General features: G+C 44.2%; 1 protein-coding gene across 6 annotated transcripts in view; it reads left to right on the top strand.

The window, feature by feature from the left end:
- Window positions 1-21143, top strand: part of AUTS2 (activator of transcription and developmental regulator AUTS2) — a 1257436-nt gene that overhangs the window by 359363 nt on the left and 876930 nt on the right. The window contains exon 1 of one of the 6 annotated variants that reach the window (XM_044002373.1): window positions 19716-19964. The exons of the other annotated variants lie outside the window; for them this stretch is intronic. Within the exon in view, the coding sequence (XP_043858308.1) occupies window positions 19917-19964 (48 nt within the window). The 5' untranslated portion in view covers window positions 19716-19916. Of the gene's footprint in view, window positions 1-19715; window positions 19965-21143 lie in introns of those variants that run through there. 6 annotated transcript variants of the gene reach the window in all.

Raw genomic sequence — 21143 nt, 5'->3', positions numbered from 1 at the left:
ATTTGATGCTAATAAATCAGGCACAGTGTAGTGAGTCATCAGCAGTTTATGAGAAAAATCTTCTAATGTGATTTGGCCTCTTTCTTCCATGTGAGGAATGAGCAACGTCTTATTCAATCGCCCAGTGTTTGAGAGCACTCCAAGGTGGGGGCAGACTAAAGAGGTCTAGATGCCTCTCTGTGGGTCTAGTCAGTGGGTATTTTGTGGGTACTTTCTTGAGTGGGGTTTAGTGCTTGGTGCTATCAGAGACACAGGAAAAGGATGAAGAATGAACCCAATCAGCCACACAAACCTTATGAGGATTCTGTCCTTCTGGCCCAATCACCTCATTTTGTGGATGAGGAAACTGGCCAGTAGGAGTGAATGTCACAGGTGAGATTTGAACCCAAGGCTTCTGGTCCAAGAGCCAGGACTTTCCCCATCAGGCCATGCTTTTTTTTTTTTTTTTTTTTTTTTTTTTTGTGAGGCAATTAGGGTTAAGTGACTTGCCCAGGGTCACACAGCCAGTAATTATTAAGTGTCTGAGGCCGGATTTGAACTCAGGTACTCCTGACTCCAGGGCTGGTGCTCTATCCACTGCACCATCTAGCTACCCCAAGCTTATTTGTTTTTTGAGTACCGCTAGAAGACCTGTAGTTAGTTGTCAAGAGGAATTCGGGGTTCCCGCTTTTATTGATTTTTTTTGTTTTCGGTAAGGCAATTGGGGTTAAGTGACTTGCCCAGGGTCACACAGCTAGTAAGTCTGAGGCCGGATTTGAACTCAGGTACTCCTGAATCCAGGGCTGGTGCTTTATCCACTGCGCCACCTAGCTGCCCCTTTTATTGATTTTCTACAGAGCATTACATGGAAATCATGCTCCTTCCTACTGCAGCCCAGTGAGAGCCTCCAAGTGTGGGGGTCAGATACTTGCAGTAAAGTAGGAAGAATGCAGCATCCTTCCATCTTGCGTTGCGTCCCTATGAGACCCCAGTAAGTCTGCACTGTGAATTAACTTAGGTTGTTTGAGAAACAGCCAGTGTGATAATGAAGCCACTTATGCCTTTGTAAATGACCATGGGGAGTCTCTGATCAGAGGAGCCAATTCAAGATGGAAGCTGGGGTTTCATGGTTCTTTGGGGACCTGCACCAAAAAGTAGGCTTTTAGCTGCTCTTTCCCCATAACAGGGATGCATCAGGGGAAAACATTAGTTAATGAACTATCACAAACCAGGGTAGTCGAGTTAGAATAAATGAATTACAAAATACCCATGTCATTAAAGGCTCTGACTTCCTCTTCTTTAAGCACTGGGCAGATTTTAGGGTTCCTTTCCCCACCCCCCAAGAAATTGATTTAAAAGAGCTTCATTTGTATTTGCTAGATTAGATGGATGGGAAATGGGATCCTGCTGGGCATCTCGAATTTGGTATCTCTCTAGTACTTATCAAGAGAGAAAGAAGTCATTCCAATGTTTACCTTAGATGGAGATAAAGAGTTTCCTTCTGGCTTCTTGTAATAGCATTTTTTCCCCACCCTAGTCATCTGAACTTTCTGTGTATATCCCTCCTAAGTGATAGCATGTAAATACATTTTTTTTCCTTCTCCTCCAAAACCATTACAGGGCAAGTGGATTTATATTTGTATGTATTTAGCTTTTAAGGAATCTCACACTACTCCCACCGCTTGGCAGAGAAGTAGAAAAATTGGACTAGTTTAACCCAATGAGAAATCATTATAAGAAAGGCTTTGTTGACTCTCTGATCTATTTCAGTAATCCAGTCCATGAACACTTCCCTGCATGACAGTTTTAAGTGCATAAAATGAAATACACAGGATTATCACAGAAACCAGTTCTATTAAAATAGTTATCAAGGTGTTAAAGAAACAAATTCACAGAAACCCCCCATACATTTCCTGATCCATACAGCTGCTAGTGCCCCCCACCTCCCCTGATACATTACATGTGTTTATATAATAAGCTTCTAGAGTTCAGAGACAATCTGATTTTTGCTTTTCTATCTGCAACTACCAGTCAGTTAATAAATGCTGCACCTGTTACACAGTGGGTGCTTAATAAATGCTTATTGTCTAATCACTGGAGACCCAAAGACAATGGCATCCATGGAACCTTTGTAAATTACTATGGGGAGGGGGCAGCTAGGTGGTGCAGTGGATAAAGCACTGGCCTTGGATTCAGGAGGACTTGAGTTCAAATCCAGCCTCAGACACTTGACACTTAACTAGCTGTGTGACCCTGGGCCAGTCACTTAACCCTCATTGCCCTGAAAACAAACAAACAAATTACTATGGGGAGTCTCTGATCAGATTAACTCAGTCCATGATGTCAGCAGAGGTGTCAGTGGATCCTTGAGAACTTGCATCAGAAAATCATCCATTAAGATTCTACTATGTGACGATTAGCTACTTGTTATTATCCCCTCTTTAATGAATGAATCCTCTCCATCAAGTTTGTAAGTGCCTACTGTGTGCTGGATGTTTGTTCACTGGCTGATCGATGTTCATGGAAACCAGTCTATGGATCACTGTGTGGTCACACTGAGTTTATTAATTTGATCCCTTTAATAATAGCAAATTTTGTGACACCTCCTCACTTCACCAAATATCTGTCGATCATACTCTACAGTTAAGGTATCAAGCCCCAGGGAATGCAAACTTGCTGAAAGAAAATCAAAATAATTCTTGCCCTCAGTGAGCTTACATTCTGTTGAGTCTCATGAAATGTTAAGGATCAGACATGATGCTGTGGAAAGACCACTTAACATTGGAGTCAGGTGCCCTGGGTTTTAATTGTGACTCTCTTTCTTACTCCTACTGTCAATTTGGCCAAGTTGCTTCCTTTTTCTAGGATTTATTTTTCTGAGAGAGGGGGCGGGGAGAGAGGTGGGGAGAGAGGGAATGAGTGTGTGTGTGTGTGTGTGTGTGTGTGTGTGTGTGTTGGGGTTGGGAGGAGTTGTGGCAGTTGGTTTCCAGGGGCTCCTTCTGACTGGGATCCCAGGATGCTCTGACCTTCACACTCCTCCCCCTTTCAAGCACCATGCAGTGCCCTTAAGCCTGATCCTTAGCACTTGCTGGTGCATTCTCTTTCCTCAAAGTAGTCGGTATTTACTGAACTGTATCATGAATAGTCCCTCGTTCTTTGCTCATGTAAGTGGTCAACTCTAAATGTGTGAGTTTATAATTTAGAATGAATGCTATTCAGGTGGTTTTTAAAGGCTTTAAATGGGAGTCTGAATTCAGGTGGCCTAGTGTCAGGGAGGTGGTCCTAACCTGGTGAATCTCGTTCCATGAGTTCAGGTGCCTTCATATACCAACCACACAGGGGGCAGCTAGGTGGAACAGTGGATAGAGCACTGGCCCTGGATTCAGGAGGACCTGAGTTCAAATCCGGCCTCAGACACCTAACACTTACTAGCTGTGTGACCCTGGGCAAGTCACTTAACCCCCATTGCCTCACTAAAAAACAAAAACACATACCAACCACACAAGCTACGGGTCATAAATTGGGGTGCCTCTGAGTATCTACCAAACAGCTGAGGGATATTGAGTTAGAAAATCTGGTCTAGAAAAATAGAGCCAGAGAGGAGATTGGTGTGACCAGGAAGAAAGACATATCTCCAGATGCAAAATCCTATCTGAAATTGCCTATGTGAAAAAGGATAAACAAAAACAAAAGCAAAAAACATATCAGCATTGCTATTTTGTAGGTAAATGACTCTTGGAATCTGAGAAAGAGGGCAGCAAAGTAAGATTTATGATGGGGGAGGGCGCTATCAAGATGAACAGCAAGTCAGAAGTCAATTCATTCAACAGATTTTAGACGTTTGCTTTGTACAATTGGACCACGATAGGATGTGAGCCTTCCCAGTTCCTCTGAATACTGGTGCCTTGCACCTCTCTTGTGTATATTCATGAATGCATCTGCTGTCTCTCTCTGGAGAAGGTATCTTCTTGAGGGCAGAGAGTGCTTTTGGTTTGGCCTTCTTTGCATCCTTAGGACCCAGCCCAGTGCCTGGCCCTAGGAAGGCCTTTCAAAAATGCTTTTTGCATAATAGAGTGATAGGGGGAGCTAAATTTTACAATCTGTTGAGGAGGAAAATGTTGGACCCGGAGGCTGTTAGCCTGACATTGACAAAATCCTAGTGATTCTAAAGGATTTGCTTATGACTCATTTTTGCTCAACAAAAGTGAATATGTGTGTATGTATGTGTTTATACACATATAAATACATAAATAATAATATGTATTGTGTATACACACATATACACATGCACACTCATACATATGGGGAGACAGAGAGAGTGCAAACACAGATGTTTACCAGACATTCAAAAAAGTTCTTCCTCCATTTGCTTCTGAAATAACCCCCTCTTCCTAGTGCTTCCCCCCTCTCTCTGCTTTAAGCTACCACCTTGTTTTTTGGCAAATAAGGCCCGCGTGTTTGCGACTGATTTCTCACCAAACCACCAGACATCAGAACCTGTGAATGTCCCCATGAATTGGGAGCATCTCTTTATCTGGAAAGAGCCCATGGGGTGGGTGGGGTCCATTCTCTCAGGAAGCAAGTTCTGGTCTGGATCACTTCCCCTAAGTATCATTGGGGATTGTTTTCTTCTGAAGCCCACCACCACTGTTTTTGTTGTTTCCACTTTTAAAGCTGCACTTGCTTCCTTAGACTCGACCAGGGTCCGGCAAAGCTCTCTCTAGAGTGGGTTTGATCCCCCTCCCCTTCCTCCCCATCTCCAGCAATCCTGTAAATACTCTTCATCCAGTAACAACAGTTAGGAGGAAGTCGAGAGCCTGTTTGTCTGAAGGTTTGTGTTTTCATTCTGGTGGTGGAGTAGAAAATTGCAAACAGGCCCAGCCTCAGCAGCTGGAGGGCTCTCGCCAACATCTGGGTGCGGTGGAGGGCCTTCCTTCTGTTCCTGTCCCCTTCCCCGGGCTGGTAGCTGGCCTACAGCATCGACTTCAGGCAGCGGGATGAAAGCATAGGGCATGTAGGGGAATGAGCATTTTGTGTCTGGGAGAATTTTGGATGAGTTGTTCTTGCTTTCCCATTGCTTGGTGAGCTACAGTTAATGCCTAATGCCCATCTTGAGCGCCCTCACCTAGCCAGGGACCTGGGTAGTCAGTGGAATGTGTACAGGACCAAGCCTGGCATGGTGGGGAATGGCCTTGATTTGAAGTCAGAGAAACCATCTTCGGATCTTGGGTCTCCCACTTCCTTCCTGGGTAATTACTTGATCTCTCTGGGCCTCAGTTTCCTCACCTGTGAAATGGGGATGGGGAGCAGGAGAGTGGCACTGGGTGGCAATAGAGGCCCCTGTAACACTGGGCAAATCAATTCACCCCATTTCCTCTATTGTTAAATGAGGGGGTTGGAGCAGATGGCCCTTGAGATGTTTCTGGCTTTATATCGTGACCCTGTTGTCTCCAGATCTATGATCCTGTATAATTCAAAGACCCTCTCTGGACTCACTTTCCTCCTATGTTAAACAAGGTAGATGAACTCTAAGGCCCCTCCCAGTTCGCTATCCACAGCCCTTTGTAGAGTTCTGTCTCCTCTATAAAGTGAGAGTAGAGCTGGATGTCTCTTAGTCTATGAATCTGGGTTCCTGTGACCCCCAGATATTCAAGCTAAAGAACAGAAAGTCCTTTGGTTTTGAAATCTCTGTGGATCCTTTCTGTATTTGGCTTGATTTACTCCCAACTTCTGCCTCACTGGGAAACCGAGCCTAGATACTTCCATCCTGTATCTGTTTCTTAGCCTTGCTGAAGGTCCAGCAGACCGCATGGTCTTGTCGTGTTTCCCAGTGTCTCTGGTCCCTGCTGGGCCTCTGCCCCGTCTCCCTCCTGGTAGCCAAGAGCAGCTATTTCCAGGAATGGGCTTCCAGGAAATCTGTAACTTCAACTGTTGTGTGAGTGATCATTTAACACACTTTGGCAGCCAGGGTCCTAAAGGGCACACCTGAGTGGTAGCTCCCCCAGCCCGCCTTGCTTCCAGCCTGATGGTGAGCAGCTCCAAGGAAAAAACCACATTGCTAACTGAATCGTCAGATCAGCTCGTGGTCTGAATGTTGCCTAGTGTGGAAGGGGGGGCCTCAGTGTTAGTGATGGGCATCTTAGCAGATTTTATGTGGGACATCTTGGTGGTCATTTACTTCTACTGTCTCATTTAACAGATTGGGAAACCGAGGCCCAGAGAGGTTAACTGACTTAGAGATTATCAAAAAGAATCTAACCGTTGAATAAGTCAAGTGAAGTTGGGTGAGATGTGTATGCGTCCTCTCTGTCTCTCTCTTTCTCTGTGTCTCTGTCTCTGTCTGTCTCTCCCTCCCTCCCCCTCCTTTCTTCTTCCGTCTCTCTATTTCTCCCTCCCTCTCCCTTCCCCCCATCTCTCTCTGTGTCTCTCTTTCTCTGTGTCTCTGTCTCTGTCTGTCTCTCCCTCCCTCCCCCTCCTTTCTTCTTCCGCCTCTCTATTTCTCCCTCCCTCTCCCTTCCCCCCATCTCTCTCTGTCTCTCTCTCCCTCTCCCTCCCTCTCCAACCCCTCTGTCCTTTCTCTCTCTCCCTTCCCCCAGATGTAGTGACAGCTCATCCAGGTCTTAGTACAAGTCTCCCCTATCAGTTTGTGCTTTCCTCATTCCCTGTGGATTTGCCTGGATTTTCAAGTAAGTACATTATGTATAGAGCTTACCAGTTGCTTTGGCTGCCTTCATAAATAACTCAAGCCATGCCTGGAGGGGGCCAGGCCTAGGAAGGGCCTGCTTATTACGGGTCTCCCTATTGCCCTTTCACAGCCATTTCCCCTCTCCCTGCCTCAGGCCTCTCACCTCTTTAGCCTAGAGAAAGACAGAGTCTGGGGGCAGAGGAGAATGACAAAAGTGGGCTGTGGACCCCAGTCCCTGCACTGCATACTGTCTGCCCCTAGCGTAGACTTGCTGACAAGGGGGAGCACCATCCTTTCTGCCGCCCTCCTGAGCGTTGTGTTAAAGTGTTGGCTGAGCTTTCTCATTAATGACACCATCTTGGCCCCAAGTTTCCTTTTTTGTTTGTTTGTTTATTTATTCATTCATTCATTCATTTATTTTTTAAAAAGGAGAAACATCCTCTGGATTGGGCATTTATACACCCTTCTTGCTCTAACCAAAGCCTCTTAATTCACGGGTTCTTAATGTATTTTGGCGGGGGTGAGGCAATTGGGGTTAAGTGACTTGCCCAGGATCACACAGCTAGTAAGTGTTAAGTGTCTGAGGTTGGATTTGAACTCAGGTCCTCCTGACTCCAGGGCCGGTGCTCTATCCACTGCACCACCTAGCTACTCCAGTTCAGGGGTTCTTAACCCTGTTTGTGACATGAACCCATTTGGAAGCCCAGTGGAGCTTAGGGATCCCTTCCCAGAATATTAAGTGCATGAGATGAAAGCCATAAGATTGCAAAGAAAACCAATGATATTGAAGCATATTTATCAATGTATTTAAACAAGACTGCTCACAGACCCAGATTAAAGGCCTTTGCCTTAATTAACAGGAATTTGTTAGGCATCTACTGTGTATTGGGGACTGCTAGGCTTGGGGATACTACATTATCATCATGGACAACAACAACTAGCATTTTCATATGTGATAAAATAATGGAATTTGGCAGACGACCAGGGGCCCCGCCTGACTGACTTAGTATTGTTTGAATTGGGTGAGAATGAGAAACTGACTTAAGTACCTACTTAAGGATGATCGGATGGAGGCCACACCTGGCCAGCCCTGAGTGACCTGTTGGTGTACTACTGATCTCAGCAAGAGACCACTCTCAACCAACCAGCTTGAAGGACTTCCCCTTTGGGGGAGGGAGAGAGGAACTAGGAAGGGGATGCTCACTCATGGAAGATTATTTCAATCTCATGGAACTCTCTTTTTGGTGAGTGGGAAGCAGCACGGTGGCAGATGGAGAAGGGGGTGGGGGGCCTCTTAGTCGTTCGGACACCTGCCTGGTGGTGAGAGATTTCACGTGGGCTGCTAGGAAAAGAAATTGCTTTCTTTCTCTCTGGCTAGACCGAATTAGATCTGAGCTGGGATTGCCATACTATAAGGAATCTGTTCTCAATCTTTCTCTCTTCACTAACTTATAATATATATATTAATAAATTGTTAAAAGCCTAAACTCTTGCTGAATTTATCAGTGATTTTAGCCAGCTTCCCCCCAAGACTTGGGGGGGGCAGATTAGAACTCATAATTAGATTTTAAACAACACATATAGTAAATATAACACTTTACATTTAATAACTTAAGTTATTCCTTAGCAGATCTGCTAAGACCTGCCCTCCTTTACCCATGGAGTCACCAGTTTGTGGTCAGAGATCTTAGGCCGGAAAGGAATTCAAAGACCACCTTAGTCCAACCTTCAGATATTACAAAGGAGGAAACTGAGGTGCATGGAGGTTAAAGGACTTGCCAATTAACCTTCAATGATTCCCCCTAGCTCCTAGCTTTCTTCTCCTTGATGTTTGCTTAGAGGCCTTTATTTCAATCTCTTAATTTCTATCATTACCCCCGCCTCGTATTTATTTATATAAATTTTGTAACCCGGTGAAGTGGAATGTAAGTTCCCTGAGGACAAGAATTTTTATTTGGTGTGGGGTTTTTTTGGTGAGGCAATTGGGGTTAAGTGACTTGCCTAGGGTCACACAGCTAGTAATTGTTAAGTGTCTGAGGCCAGATTTGAACTCAGGTCCTCCTGAATCCAGGGCTGGCTCTTTATCCACTGAGCCACCTAGCTGCCCCTGCTTTGTTTGTTTTTAGTCATTTTTATATAACCAGTATTTGGTGCAGTGATTTTCCATAAGTGATATTTGAATTAAATTGAGAGGTGACATAGTCAGTATTAGATGGAGTACTGGGCATGGGATCAGATTTCCCTGGGTTTCAGCCCTATGTTATTTATTAGCCATGTGATCATGGGTATATCCCTTGACCTTATTGGGCCTTGGTTTCCTTATTTGTAAAACAAGGGAATTGTACTAGACAGTCCCTGGGATCCCTCTGAGTTCTCTGTCATACCCCAACCTCACGATCTTATGAATTGTGCCTTCAAAACATGTCATTTCAGCAATAACCCTTCCTTCTCTTTGTCTTAAAAAATAAAAATAAAACATACTGATGTAATTACTAATTGGTGCAGAGTAAGGAGAGACATATGATGCATATGTTTGTGACAATTTTCCAGAGGGATGGTTTGAGCAGTGCTAAGTAACCAGGCTCGTTTTCCCATAATGCAAATGTTATTCGCAAACTATTACCATAATTGATGCACTGAGCCACCATCGAGTAAATAATGTGCTGTACGTGCGTGGGAAGTGAGCTAGTAGTCAAGGAATATTAAAGAACAAAACCTCATTTTAAAGAGAAACTCAGTGTAATTATAATCATTTTGAATTCATATGGCGATGGGAGTGAAATGTGTTGGTTGTCATTCTTGTCGATGATGCTTGTGGGAGAGGGGAGGGGTAAGCATGGTCAGACTTCCCCTTGTCTGGACCCATGATTGCAGTAATATAAAGAAATCCCAGTGTGGATGGACAATTCTAATATAATTTTGCATTTTAGAGAGCTTGTTTGGGGGGCTAGAGGGGGGGAGCGTCCTTCTTCATAATCACAGAGCTAAGACCTATCAGAAAGAGGTCTTGAAACCAGATTATCTTAACTCTAAAATTTTGGGTCCTCTCTTCCCTTTAGCTATGCTTCCCCCCACCCCAAACTTGAGGGAAAAGGGTCATTTCACAAGATTCAGTATCCAGACTGGGTACTGAGATGGAGACATTTGTCAAGGGGAAAGGTACAATGGAAATTGATTGGCATGTCGAACTACAATTGAAAAGGATCTCCAGAAGCCATTTGGTCCAAACTGCTCACCTCACAGTGAGGAAACTGAGGCTTGGGATCATGAGATCAGATGTCTAGAGCTGGAAAGGACCTTAGGACCATCAACTAAGCCCAAGGAGAATTCTTATATATGTGACTTGCTCAAGTATATGACTTGCTAGAGAGTATACACACACACACATCACATACACATATCATTCATTGTTAATGTACATACAGTGCGTATACACACATGCATCACATACACATATAATTCAGAGTTAATGTACATATAGTGTGTATACACACATAATATATACTATGTATATAACATATAACAGGTATACGCACATTATATACACACCTAATGTATATACAAATAATGTATATATAATATACAAAGTGTGTATGCATACTTATGTATATACAAGGTGTGTATGCACATATTATATACATATAGAATGTATTTCTAATGTATATATATATTATATATGTGTATACACATACTACACACGTACATTCATACACACACACACACACACACACACACACACATACCCCTTGATTAGAGGTATGATTTGCTCACAGAAGGGTGTCAGAGGTAGGATTCTGCATCCTTAGGTTCCAGATGTAGGCACACCCCAGTACCCCCACCCCCGGGTATTCTTGTCCTTTCCCCTAGAGATCGCTTACCCTCCTTCTCTTTGCCAAGCCCCGTCCTCTTCCCTAACCCTCTCCAGAACTTTCACCACCTATAGGAAGCTCCCCATGATAAGCCCCAGCCTCCTTCTCCCTCGCTGATCCGGCCTTTGCTCAGCTTTTCCCTGGCAGCTTGTGCACTTACACTATTAATTGGCACTTCCTGAAGTATTGCTTTAGAAGAGCTCTTCAGTCATTTCCCATGTGCATAATTAGGGTATTATCAGTCTACCCAACCATAGAGCAGAGTCCTTCAGGGCCAGGCCTGTCCTCCTTCTCTTCCTCCTCCTCCTCCTTCTTCTCGGCCTCTTCTGTCTCCAGAGGGCACAGATCAGTACCGTGCACCCAGTAGCTGCTCACAGCTAATTGTTGACTGCCTGCTCTTGTCTGTCAGATGTAGAGAGTTGTTTTTAAATTAATTATCTATCAAATCCTGTTTGTGTTATTTGGGTAAAAAAAAAAAACATCCAAAAGGGGCCTCCAGTGTAACGCTTCTCTCTAGGGTGGGCCATTGCCTAGTCAGTAGCTTTGCTTGATCTAATCTCATCTAATTTATTATATTAGTCCAAGTACAGGGAGGATTCAGAACCAGGGGTGATGAATATCACCTTCCTACCTTCCTCTCTTCTTCCATCTCTGAACTCAGAGGAAAAGATGCTGCCTTTTTTCCCCCTCTGGTGTGTTTCTTGAGGCAATAGCCCATAGAAAATGGATAGGAAATAGTGATACATATATACTTCTTACATAAGGACAGCTTGGTTAGAGTGCCTTGGCCTGGTGTCAAGAGAACCTCAGACCCTTACTGTGCGATCCTGGGCAAGTCACCTAACCCTGCTTGCCTCAGTTTCCTCATCTGTAAAATGAGCTGAATAAGAAAATGGAAGATTACTCCAGTATCTTTGCCAAGAAAACCCCAAATGGGGTCACCAAGAGTCAGACATGACTGAAAAACAACTGAATGACAACAGTTCTTCACACACATATGTAATGTATAATATATTTATATATTTTTCATATATACATAAACATCATCTATGTATGTGTGAATGCATTGTATATAGTTAGAATCATACTATCAAAAACTTAGAACTGCAGGGGGCCTTAGAAATTGTTTGGTCCAACCTATTAATTTTCTAGATGAGGAAACTAAAGTCCACAGAGGTGACTCACCCCAGGGTCACTCAGAGAGTAAGTGACCCAGCTGAGATTTGATCCCAGGTCCTATGACCTTAGGTCCAGCCCTCACTCAGTCATGCCTTTCTCCCTCTTGAATCAATGGAAAATTAGTCTTCTGAACCATCACAGATTAAACTTCGAATGGAACGGGCCTGTCTTTATCCCCATTCTTTGTGTAATTATGGGTTGCAGAATTTCTTTAGGAAACTCTACCCTGTAGAGGATATATCAGATCATTTTGTTCATACCGTTCGACCCTGTCCCTCGCCTCAGTTAGGTCTCCTAATTCAAGGGCATCCCTCTTTGCTTCAGCAAGCTGCCCTGCTTTCTTAGCATCTACCATATGGATGGCTCCTTGTCACCATTTTGGCCCAGACTCATCTTGCCCAGAGACCCGACCTGCTCCCCGAGTTTGCCGATCTTGTCTGGACAGAATGGTTTCTTACCTGGTGGTTCCATCAGACATGTCTCTTTAGGCTCTTAACTTTTACCCTCAAAGAAGAAATGGTGATTTAAGAATGTTTGCTGGGCTTTACCCTAATTCTAGGAATGTACCTCTGTTTTTGTTCAGGTCTTTGGAGGAAGTGCTCAAATTCAGTTATTTTGTGATGGTATTATTTATGCATAATGTGGGTATAGCCATATGCCCGTTATGCATAGATTAAGATAAGGATAACAGCCTCTTTTGAGTTTCAAGGAATCTTAAGGAACCATCTTGTCCAGCCTGGAGTTGAATAACATTCTTCCAGGCATTTTAGCTGATAAATGGTCATTTGTTTTTTGCTTGAGGATGTGTAGTGATGGGAGACTCTCTACCCAGTCTTTTAAAATCACACCCTTGGATCCAGCATCACTACCTTCTTGGTATGCCTTTCTCATGACCTTCAATGTCTCCGCTCTGGGCATTTTCACTGGCTCCCTCCCATCCCCAGAATGCCCTCATCCTCAGCTCCTCTACCTGGTTTCCCTGACTTCCTTCTAGACTTTGTTCAAATCCTACTTTCTTCAGGATGTCTTTACCTGTCACCCTTAATGTCATTGTCTTCCTCTGAGATTCCTTCCCATGAATCCTGTATATATCTTGTGTGTCTGCAATCGTTTGCTTGTTGTCTGCCCCCTTTAAAACATAAAGTAGTTTGGTTGCTCATTGCATTGAGTTCTGGGTCCAGAATTCAAAATAGGCACCAGATATTTACTATCTGTGTGACTCTGGTCAAGTCACTTAACCTCTGCATGCCCCAGTTTCCTCCTCTGTGAATTGAAGGGGTTACACTGTTTTGCTTTGGTTTTTTTTTTTTTTTAGTGAGGCAATGGGGGTTAAGTGACTTGCCCAGGGTCACACAGCTAGTAAGTGTCAAGTGTCTGAGGTCGGATTTGAACTCGGGTCCTCCTGAATCCAGGGCCGGCACTCTATCCACTGCGCCACCTAGCTGCCCCGGGGGTTACGCTGTTTTTAACCTCTAAGATCTCTTTCAATTATAGGTCTCTGATCTTCTTGGCTAAAGTACTGGACTGATTTGCCATTTTCTTCTCTAGTTCATTTTACAGATGAGGAAACTGAGGCCAACAGGATTACGTGATTTGCCCACGATCACACAACTAATAAGTATCTAGGGCCAGATTTGAACTAAGAAAGATGAGTCTTCCTGACTCCAGGCCAGGGGCTCTAATTACTGCACTACCTACCTGCTAGATCTATGATCTTAAGGTCTAAAAGCCTTCACCCTAAAATCCCAGCTAGGCCTTCTGGCCTTGATCTTGGCCGAGACTCTGGAAACCTGCTCTGCCGAGTGAGGAGTTAGTCTGTGTTTGTTTCCAGTTTTGGCAGTGGGCCCTGGCTTCATTCATCCTGGGCTCTGTGCCTTGTAGGTGTATGGAGGAGGTTAGATGATGATAAAATTGGCATGGATTCTGTCTTCTGAAATGCTGAACTCCTCTGCTGCTTCCCTTTTCCAGTGGAATTAGTAACAGCATAAAAATGTTAAAAAAGAAGAAAAGGATGCAATTATTGTTGGAAGAAATGAAGTTGAGATAAAGGTTTCCTTTTTATACCACCTTTTGGATGAAAGTTCTGTCATCAGAGTGCTTGTTTGATTCTTTTGCCATCCGTCCCTACTGTTTCTCAAAAATAAAACATGAAAAGGTCACCTTTCCATTCTCCTACTGAATCTTAACCCAAGATCTGTCAGTTTCTCAAATATCATTGCCAGGCCTTGTCTTGTTTGATTGGATCGAACACGTGTGGCTCTGTAATTCAGGAATGAGCAGGACAATGTGGCGAAATAAAGGCCAGTCTGATGGTCAGAGTCAATATGCATTTTTTTTTGAGGCAATTGGGGTTAAGTGACTTGCCCAGGGTCACACAGCTAGTAAGTGTCAAGTCTCTCAGGCTGGATTTCAACTCAGGTCCTCCTTACTCCAGGGCTGGTGCTCTATCCACTGTGCCACCTAGCAGCCCCATCAATATGCATTTTTAAAGTGCCTACTATGTGCCATGTACTGTGGGAGGTCATGATGAAGTCCTGCAGTCAGGCCCAGTGGGGAGTGGTCTGAGGAGCTGTTACTTACAGCATTGATTTCATGTTGCAGGATGATCAGTTTCTGGAATTCGTGATGGTCAGGAGATCAATCAGGTGGAGAAGGAGGATGAGGTGAATGCTCTTGGGACCCTCCTTAGTTGGTGGAGGACCTGGGAGGAGCTTTCAGACGTTCACCCTCCACCCTCTCCACCACCTGCAGCCAGAGGGAGGGAGAAGCCCCAAGGGCAAGGGGTGCTGAAGAGGCTTGGGCTGCAGAATTGAGTTCTGGTGGACTGATGGGTGTCTGGAGGTAATGGAAGCTAGGAGAGTAGCCAGGTGGGAAATTAGCACCTCCTGAATTCTTTCCTTCATTTGGGAAATGTGGCTCCTATGCCTTATATTATCTACTCCCTAAAATTGTTTGGAAGATAAAGTATGAGATGAAGTGCTGGGCTCAGAATCAATGAAGACCCAAATTCAAATCCTGCCGTGAATTCTCACAAACTACACGAACTTGGTTTTAAATTCTGGCCCAACCACTTACTTATGTGACTGTGGGAGAAGTTGCTTAACCCGAGCCTCAGTTTCCTCAATATAAAATAAGACTTTAAAGGTTGCTTCCAGTTCTGTCACTATCACTCAGTGATTCTATCATCGGTCGATGGTTCGCCTTTGCTGATTGTCTGAAAGGCTTCTTACTAGGCATGTCTAATAATAACAATAACAACCACAATAATTAGAGTAACAACAACTAAAATTTATAGATAGCACTTTATGGTTTGCAAAACATTGTGCATGTATTAGCACATTTAATCTTCACAACAACCCTTGAGGTAGGTGATACTATCATTCCCATTTCATAGATGAAGAAACTGAGGCAGAAGTTAAGTGACTTGCCCAGGATCACACAGCTGAGAAGTATTTGAGGCAGGATTTGATCGTACATCTTCCTGACCCCAAGTCCCGTACTTTATAACTGCATCACTTAAGGTTTTTTGTGATTAAGTTTAGAGATACAGGATAATTACTGAAAAATTACACTTAAGGTCTGACTTCAGGAAAGCATGTGAATCAGGAAGTACCACAGTTTATTTGGAATTTTGCTCCCCGCTATTCCTCCATTTTAGTTAGGCAGTAGGTTTTCTGTTTGCCCTGCGCGTAATTCCCTCAGTCCCAGCAACTCTGGTTGTCTTGGGTACCAAAAACCATTTGCAGGCCTTGGCAAAGTAGCCGAGGAGTCTGTTTGCAGAGAGCAGGGCGGTGACTTCGGCATCCATTCCACCTTCTCAGCTGCTCTTACTGAGCCTTTAGATACTTTGCCAGAGGAAGCCATGTGATTCAGCATTAGCAGCATCCACCCTACAGTCTCTGGGGCCCATTCATGGTGGCAACAGTGACAGGTGAAACAAGCCAGCCTTAGAATTCACTTCCATTTTAAGAGTGAATTTTCTGCTAAAAGGAGAGTGGGAAGCGGAAGGGAGGGAGAGAAAGTACCTGATAAATTGATAGCTATCTGCCTATTGAAGGTCTTTTTTTTTTCCCCTGGGGGAGTTAATTAGCATGGATAAGTTTAACTGTTTCAAGATAAGCTTGCAGTAAATTACTTTCATTCCCCCCCCCCTAAAAAGTATGGCTAGGAATGGAATTTTTGCTAAAGGGGTTTTTCTTGGTGGTTGGCTATGTCTCTGATTTCAGCTTGAGAACTTCCAGTAGGGCAACTATCAGTGCAGATCTTTGTATATGTTTCATAGTAATTCATCTTAGATAGTTGAAAGGTATCTCAAAGGCAGTCTAATCTAGCCCCCTTGGTTTCTAGGTGATTTTTTTTTTTTTTTTTTGCAGGGTAATGAGGATTAAGCGACTTGCCCAGGGTTACACAGCTAGTGTCAAGTGTCTGAGGCTGAATTTGAACTCAGGTCCTCCTGAATCCACTGCTGGCGCTTTTCCCACAGTGCCACTTACCTGCCCCTTAGGTGAATTTTCCATGACTTAGTTGAGGTGTAGACAGCTCTGCAAAACTCTTTGTTTTCTGGCATACTTTGGTACATGACTTGCCCAAGATCTCCCAAAGGTTGGTCATGTCTTGAACCCAAGGTTTTCTGACTCAGTGACGCAGTTCTCTGTTCTTTGGGCCACACAAAACATTAGGGTATGTTGGAGTCAGTCATTGCTGTGATTTCAGGGTCGTGAAATAGCATAAGGGCCAGGTCATCAGTCCAGTACTGTTGACCACAATGGTAGAGAAGCTTATGTTGATGACATCATGGCTTCCAAAGAGGTTTTGATTTTCTGCCCTTCTGATGTAGGGCTCTCCTGTCGCTATGCCTGTGTCCTTCCTCCTCAGTGGCTGTAGGACCTTCTTCTTGAACTTGAGTTATCACACACTTGGCCTCTAATTTTTACCATGAAATGGGAACTCATGTCAGCAATTTCCTCTTCTGTTAAATGAGCATGGTGATTGGAATAGATAATTCCTAGCGTTCTTTCCACTTGGAGCAGCTCAGTGAATATAAATGGTTGGCAGCGTGGCAGGGTGGATATAGTGTGGGCCATGCAGTCTGGAACACCTGGGTTCAAGTTCTGCCTTGGATAAAGAATGACTGTGTGACCTTGGTCAAGTCATTTAAATTCTCTGTCATCTATGCAACTCTGAAGTTTCAAAGAAGATGTTGATCTACATCAGTAGAGGGAGGTCCTCACCTACAACTCCTTACACCATTGAAATTACAGGTACAGGTAACACATATAAACACATAGTCAATCAGTCAGTAAGCATTTGAGTGCCTATTATATGCCCAGGCTCTGTAGAAAGCGATGGGGATACAAAAAGGGACAAAACAAACCCAAAAAAACCAGTCTCTGCTCTTTAAGAGCTCACAATCTATGGGCAATGGACACACACACACACACACACACACACACACACACACACACGGAACATTTTGCCAATTCAGTTGGACGTGATGTCATGGAAGAGAACTGGATTTGTACTCAGAAGACCTGGTTCAAATCATAATCTCTACCACTTATTACTTGTGTGACCCTGGGTAATTCATCCAGCCTCTCCAGGAACCAGTTTCTTTGTGTCTAAAACGAGAGACTTCACAGTCCTTTTTCAGCTTCAAATCTGTAATATTTGGGGTTCTCTTCCCCTTTCCCCATTCTCCATCCTTCCCTTTCTCCCCCCACTAACTTTCTGATTATCCACTTTGTGCAAATAAACAGTCCTGGGATGTTTTGGAAAATGAAGAGGAATGTTAAGAGCAAGCAAGCTGAAATCAGTGGCCATAAAACTCCCATCTCTGTTTTGCCCTGCGGTTAGCGTGCCCCCATCTCAATCTGCAACTTCTACCTCTGGCCTGCTGCCCCCCTACCAGTGAGCTTTACTACGTTGGCATTAGCAAACCAGAAGGAAGATTTTCAGGAATTGAAGAAGAACAGAGCTGAGCATCACTAGATTGAATTTATCTTGCAAAGTGGGCAAGTAGATGAACATATATTATAGATTTTAAAAGATGGAGTTTTTTAAAAAAGTTTTTTGTTTAACTTCTGGTTCACCTGAAAGTTAAATTTATCGTGGTACTCCAGTTCTTGAGCATTTTAGGTCATGGGGAATTTGATTCACCCTAGTTCTGCTGGCTCCTCATGCAGTGACAAATGATCTCCATTTGAATTGTCAGGACCTGTGTTTGAATTGGGAGCTTTGTGGGTGGGATCCGGTGACCTCAAGTGGCCTCTCCATTTTGAAATCCATAATCTTGGGATTCTCGACCTAGAATCTCCCCCTATCAGCCGGCATTGTCTCTCCTTTCCCCTTCCCTGTTCCCTGTGTTCTGCTCAAGCCTGGTTTTTGTAAAAATGAGATACCAGCTACTCATTTCCTCTTGTCTGCCCAGTGATTTGAGGGTACTGTTTCGGCATGCCGGCTCTCACTTTTTGTATCAAGTGTATTTATCTGGGCTTTGGGGATTGGGCACTGGGGATTAACATGTCAGGAGAGAGGGGGGGAGGGAGGGGGGAAAGGGGGAGAGAGAGAGAGAGAGAGAGAGAGAGAGAGAGAGAGAGAGAGAGAGAGAGAGAGAGAGAGAGAGAGCAAATTCATAGGGAGTTTTCAAGGGTCAGTGAAATCACAGGGTAAGTTTTTGTAAAAGGGCAAATAAATGTAAATGCCCAAACAGGAGATTTGTGATGGGGCAGTGTTGGTGGGACAGGGGTTCATGAAACCTGATGCTCACTTTGGAATCGCAGCACATGGATTTCAAATCCTGACTCCTGAGCAACCTTAGGCAAGTCACTGCCCATCCCTGACTCAGTGTCTTCTTCTGTTAAAAAGATGGGGCTGGACTAGATGACTTTCTGAAGCTCCTTTAGCTCTAGATGTAAGATCCTCTGCTCTTTGTACGTCGATCTTTTTTTTTTTTTTAATTTCTAGCGGTTCGAGGCTCTTTTCCTCGTTCATGTACTTTTCAAACAGTGCGATGTCTGTGGTCTACTACGGGGTCCTTCCTTGCCTCCTGACATTTGCTGAAGAGGTTTCCGGCTGTGTAAAGTGGCCTCTTGCTTTTTCCACCCATTTCCCTCCAAAGCTCTCCCCTGCAAAGGGGGTGCCCCCTCATCTTCCTTGCTTCCATCTGGGCAGGCTTAATGAGCTAATGCTGGCCAGATGAACAACGAGAGCCCTGTAGAATGTTCCCGGGAACTGCGGCGGCGGCTGCAAAATGTCACCCTCATTTTCCCCAGACCCGCTATTGCCAAGTTCCCTGCATGCCAACAGCCTTTTCTAATGGTGGCGGCCAAGAAAAAAGGGTGAAGCTGGAGGGGGGGCGAGTTGCCCCCTCAAAGTGGCTTCTGCAGCAAGAGCATTGAAGGCAGAAATGGATTCAGTCATTCAATTTATGCCAAAGATCCAAGCCTTAAAAAAAAAAAGATAAAGCAATGCAATCTCTCTCTTTATATTTCAGAGGGGGTCGAGGTGGTGGGGACATGAGCAAAGGGCCAGGCCTCTGTCTGCTCCCCTTGTTGGGGCTGAGGGGTTAAGGCCTGGGCCCTGGCCTGTAGGAACCAAGGCTGTTGTCAGAATAATGTTTAGCCAGGTGTTAATCTATGTCCAGAGGGAGAGGGCTGGAATTCATTATTCATCCCGTCGGATTGGGGGGGTAGGGAGGGGGGGTGGAGAGGCCCTCCTTCTGGGAGGATGCCAGGGCCAAGGCCAGCCTCCCAGCCCTACTGGCATGGGCCATTTGTGATGAATGCAGCTGAAGTCCATTTGAGGAATTCTCTTGTCAGACAGCCAAGGGAGAAACAGAGAGAGAGGAAGGGAGGGAGAGGGAGGGAGGGGGAGAGAGAGAGAGAGAGAGAGAGAGAGAGAGAGAGAGAGAGTGGGGGTAGTTAAGCAAGGCTTTCACAGGGTGTAGTTTCAGCATCGAGATCACACACAGTGTTAAGGGGTAAGGTGTGTGTGGGGGGCACAGAACCAGGAAAGGGGAGTCAGTCTTCAGAGAGATCCTTCCTTCCTTCCTTTCTTTCTTTCCTTCCTCTCTTCTTATCCTTAGGGAAATCCTTGCAGACCCACGCTGCTTTTCCCTTAGAGTAGTGAGGGTTCCTTGGACCCCCCAATCCCTCCTCTCATTCTCCTACCCCTCCCCCATCTCCCCAAGGGCAGGAGGTGAGACAATGATAAAGTCAAGCTGGTTCTATGTCAAGTTCAAGTATGCGGAGAAGGTAAGTCAATATGTTTTCTTTTGCGGCTTTTCCCACCAGAGATCGGCTGGCTCCCTGTAGCCTCTTCTTGCTGACAGGTCCCTCTGGCCGCTGGTGATGAAGACAGTTGAGGAGCCTTCCCGTGGCTTCCAGGTTCGGGGATGCACTGGAATTGGGCAGGGCTGTGCACTTGGATCTGACATAGCCCAGCCTGCTCCGGAATTGGGGCCGACCTAAATAAAGCAGTGGCCAGGGTTTGGGATCTCTTCCTGATGCCTTCCTTGGAGCATTGAAAATCATATGTGTGTAAATATCTGTGTGTATGTCTGTATAAATATATATGTTTGTGTGCATGTGTATGAGTCTGTGTGTATGTATATATGTTTGTATGTATATGTATGTCTATATATATTTGTTTATGTCTCTCTATATATGTTTGTGTGTGTGTGTGTAGGTATGTCTCTATATGTGTATGTATGCCTGTATATGTTTGTATGTATTTGTGCATATATTCTATATATGTGTGTCCATATATGTGTATCTCTATATGTGCCTATATATGTATCTCTGTATGTGTATATGTGTGTATTTATATATATATAGAGAGAGAGAGAGAGATATTTATAATTCTTTAGTAACAAGAAAGAAAAGTTTAACTGTTTTTATTGAGAAAAGGTTTGAAAAATGGGATTCCCCCTCCCCAAACATAGTATTTTGTGTGACCCCTTTCTATTCTAAAATAGCCTTTTCTGTTTCTTCGTGTATTTGGGCATGTCCTGCTATTTGTACCAGGGTCTGGTGGGGGATGGATCCTAAACTTCTCACCAAAAGAGACTTAATTGACTTATTGATGTACAGTGGGACTGTTGTATACAGTGTCGGGTGAAAGTAGGATGAGTGGAAATTGGGCAGTATCATGCTAGATTTTACAGCCGTCTTGTCAGTCATGTTTCCAAAGATGTGATTTGCCCTCTGACTTTAGCTCAGTGTATGAATAAATGCCTTAACTAGTTGTGATCTAATATCTTTTTTAAAGAGAAAAATAACTGTATTGATTTTTATTTTGCTTTTATATTGCCTCAATTTCCTCCCGCATCCTTCGCTTTTCCAAAGTCTTAATGTCTTTCTCATGTAGAAAAAGTTTTGGTATTTGAAAGGAAGGAATTTGGGGCTCTGATACTAACCTGTGTAATCATAAAC

This window comes from Dromiciops gliroides, chromosome 4 (genome assembly GCF_019393635.1).
Source record: "Dromiciops gliroides isolate mDroGli1 chromosome 4, mDroGli1.pri, whole genome shotgun sequence".
NCBI lineage: Eukaryota > Metazoa > Chordata > Mammalia > Microbiotheria > Microbiotheriidae > Dromiciops > Dromiciops gliroides.
Note: the sequence above shows the minus strand (reverse complement) of the source record. Positions and strands in the feature narration are given on the sequence as shown.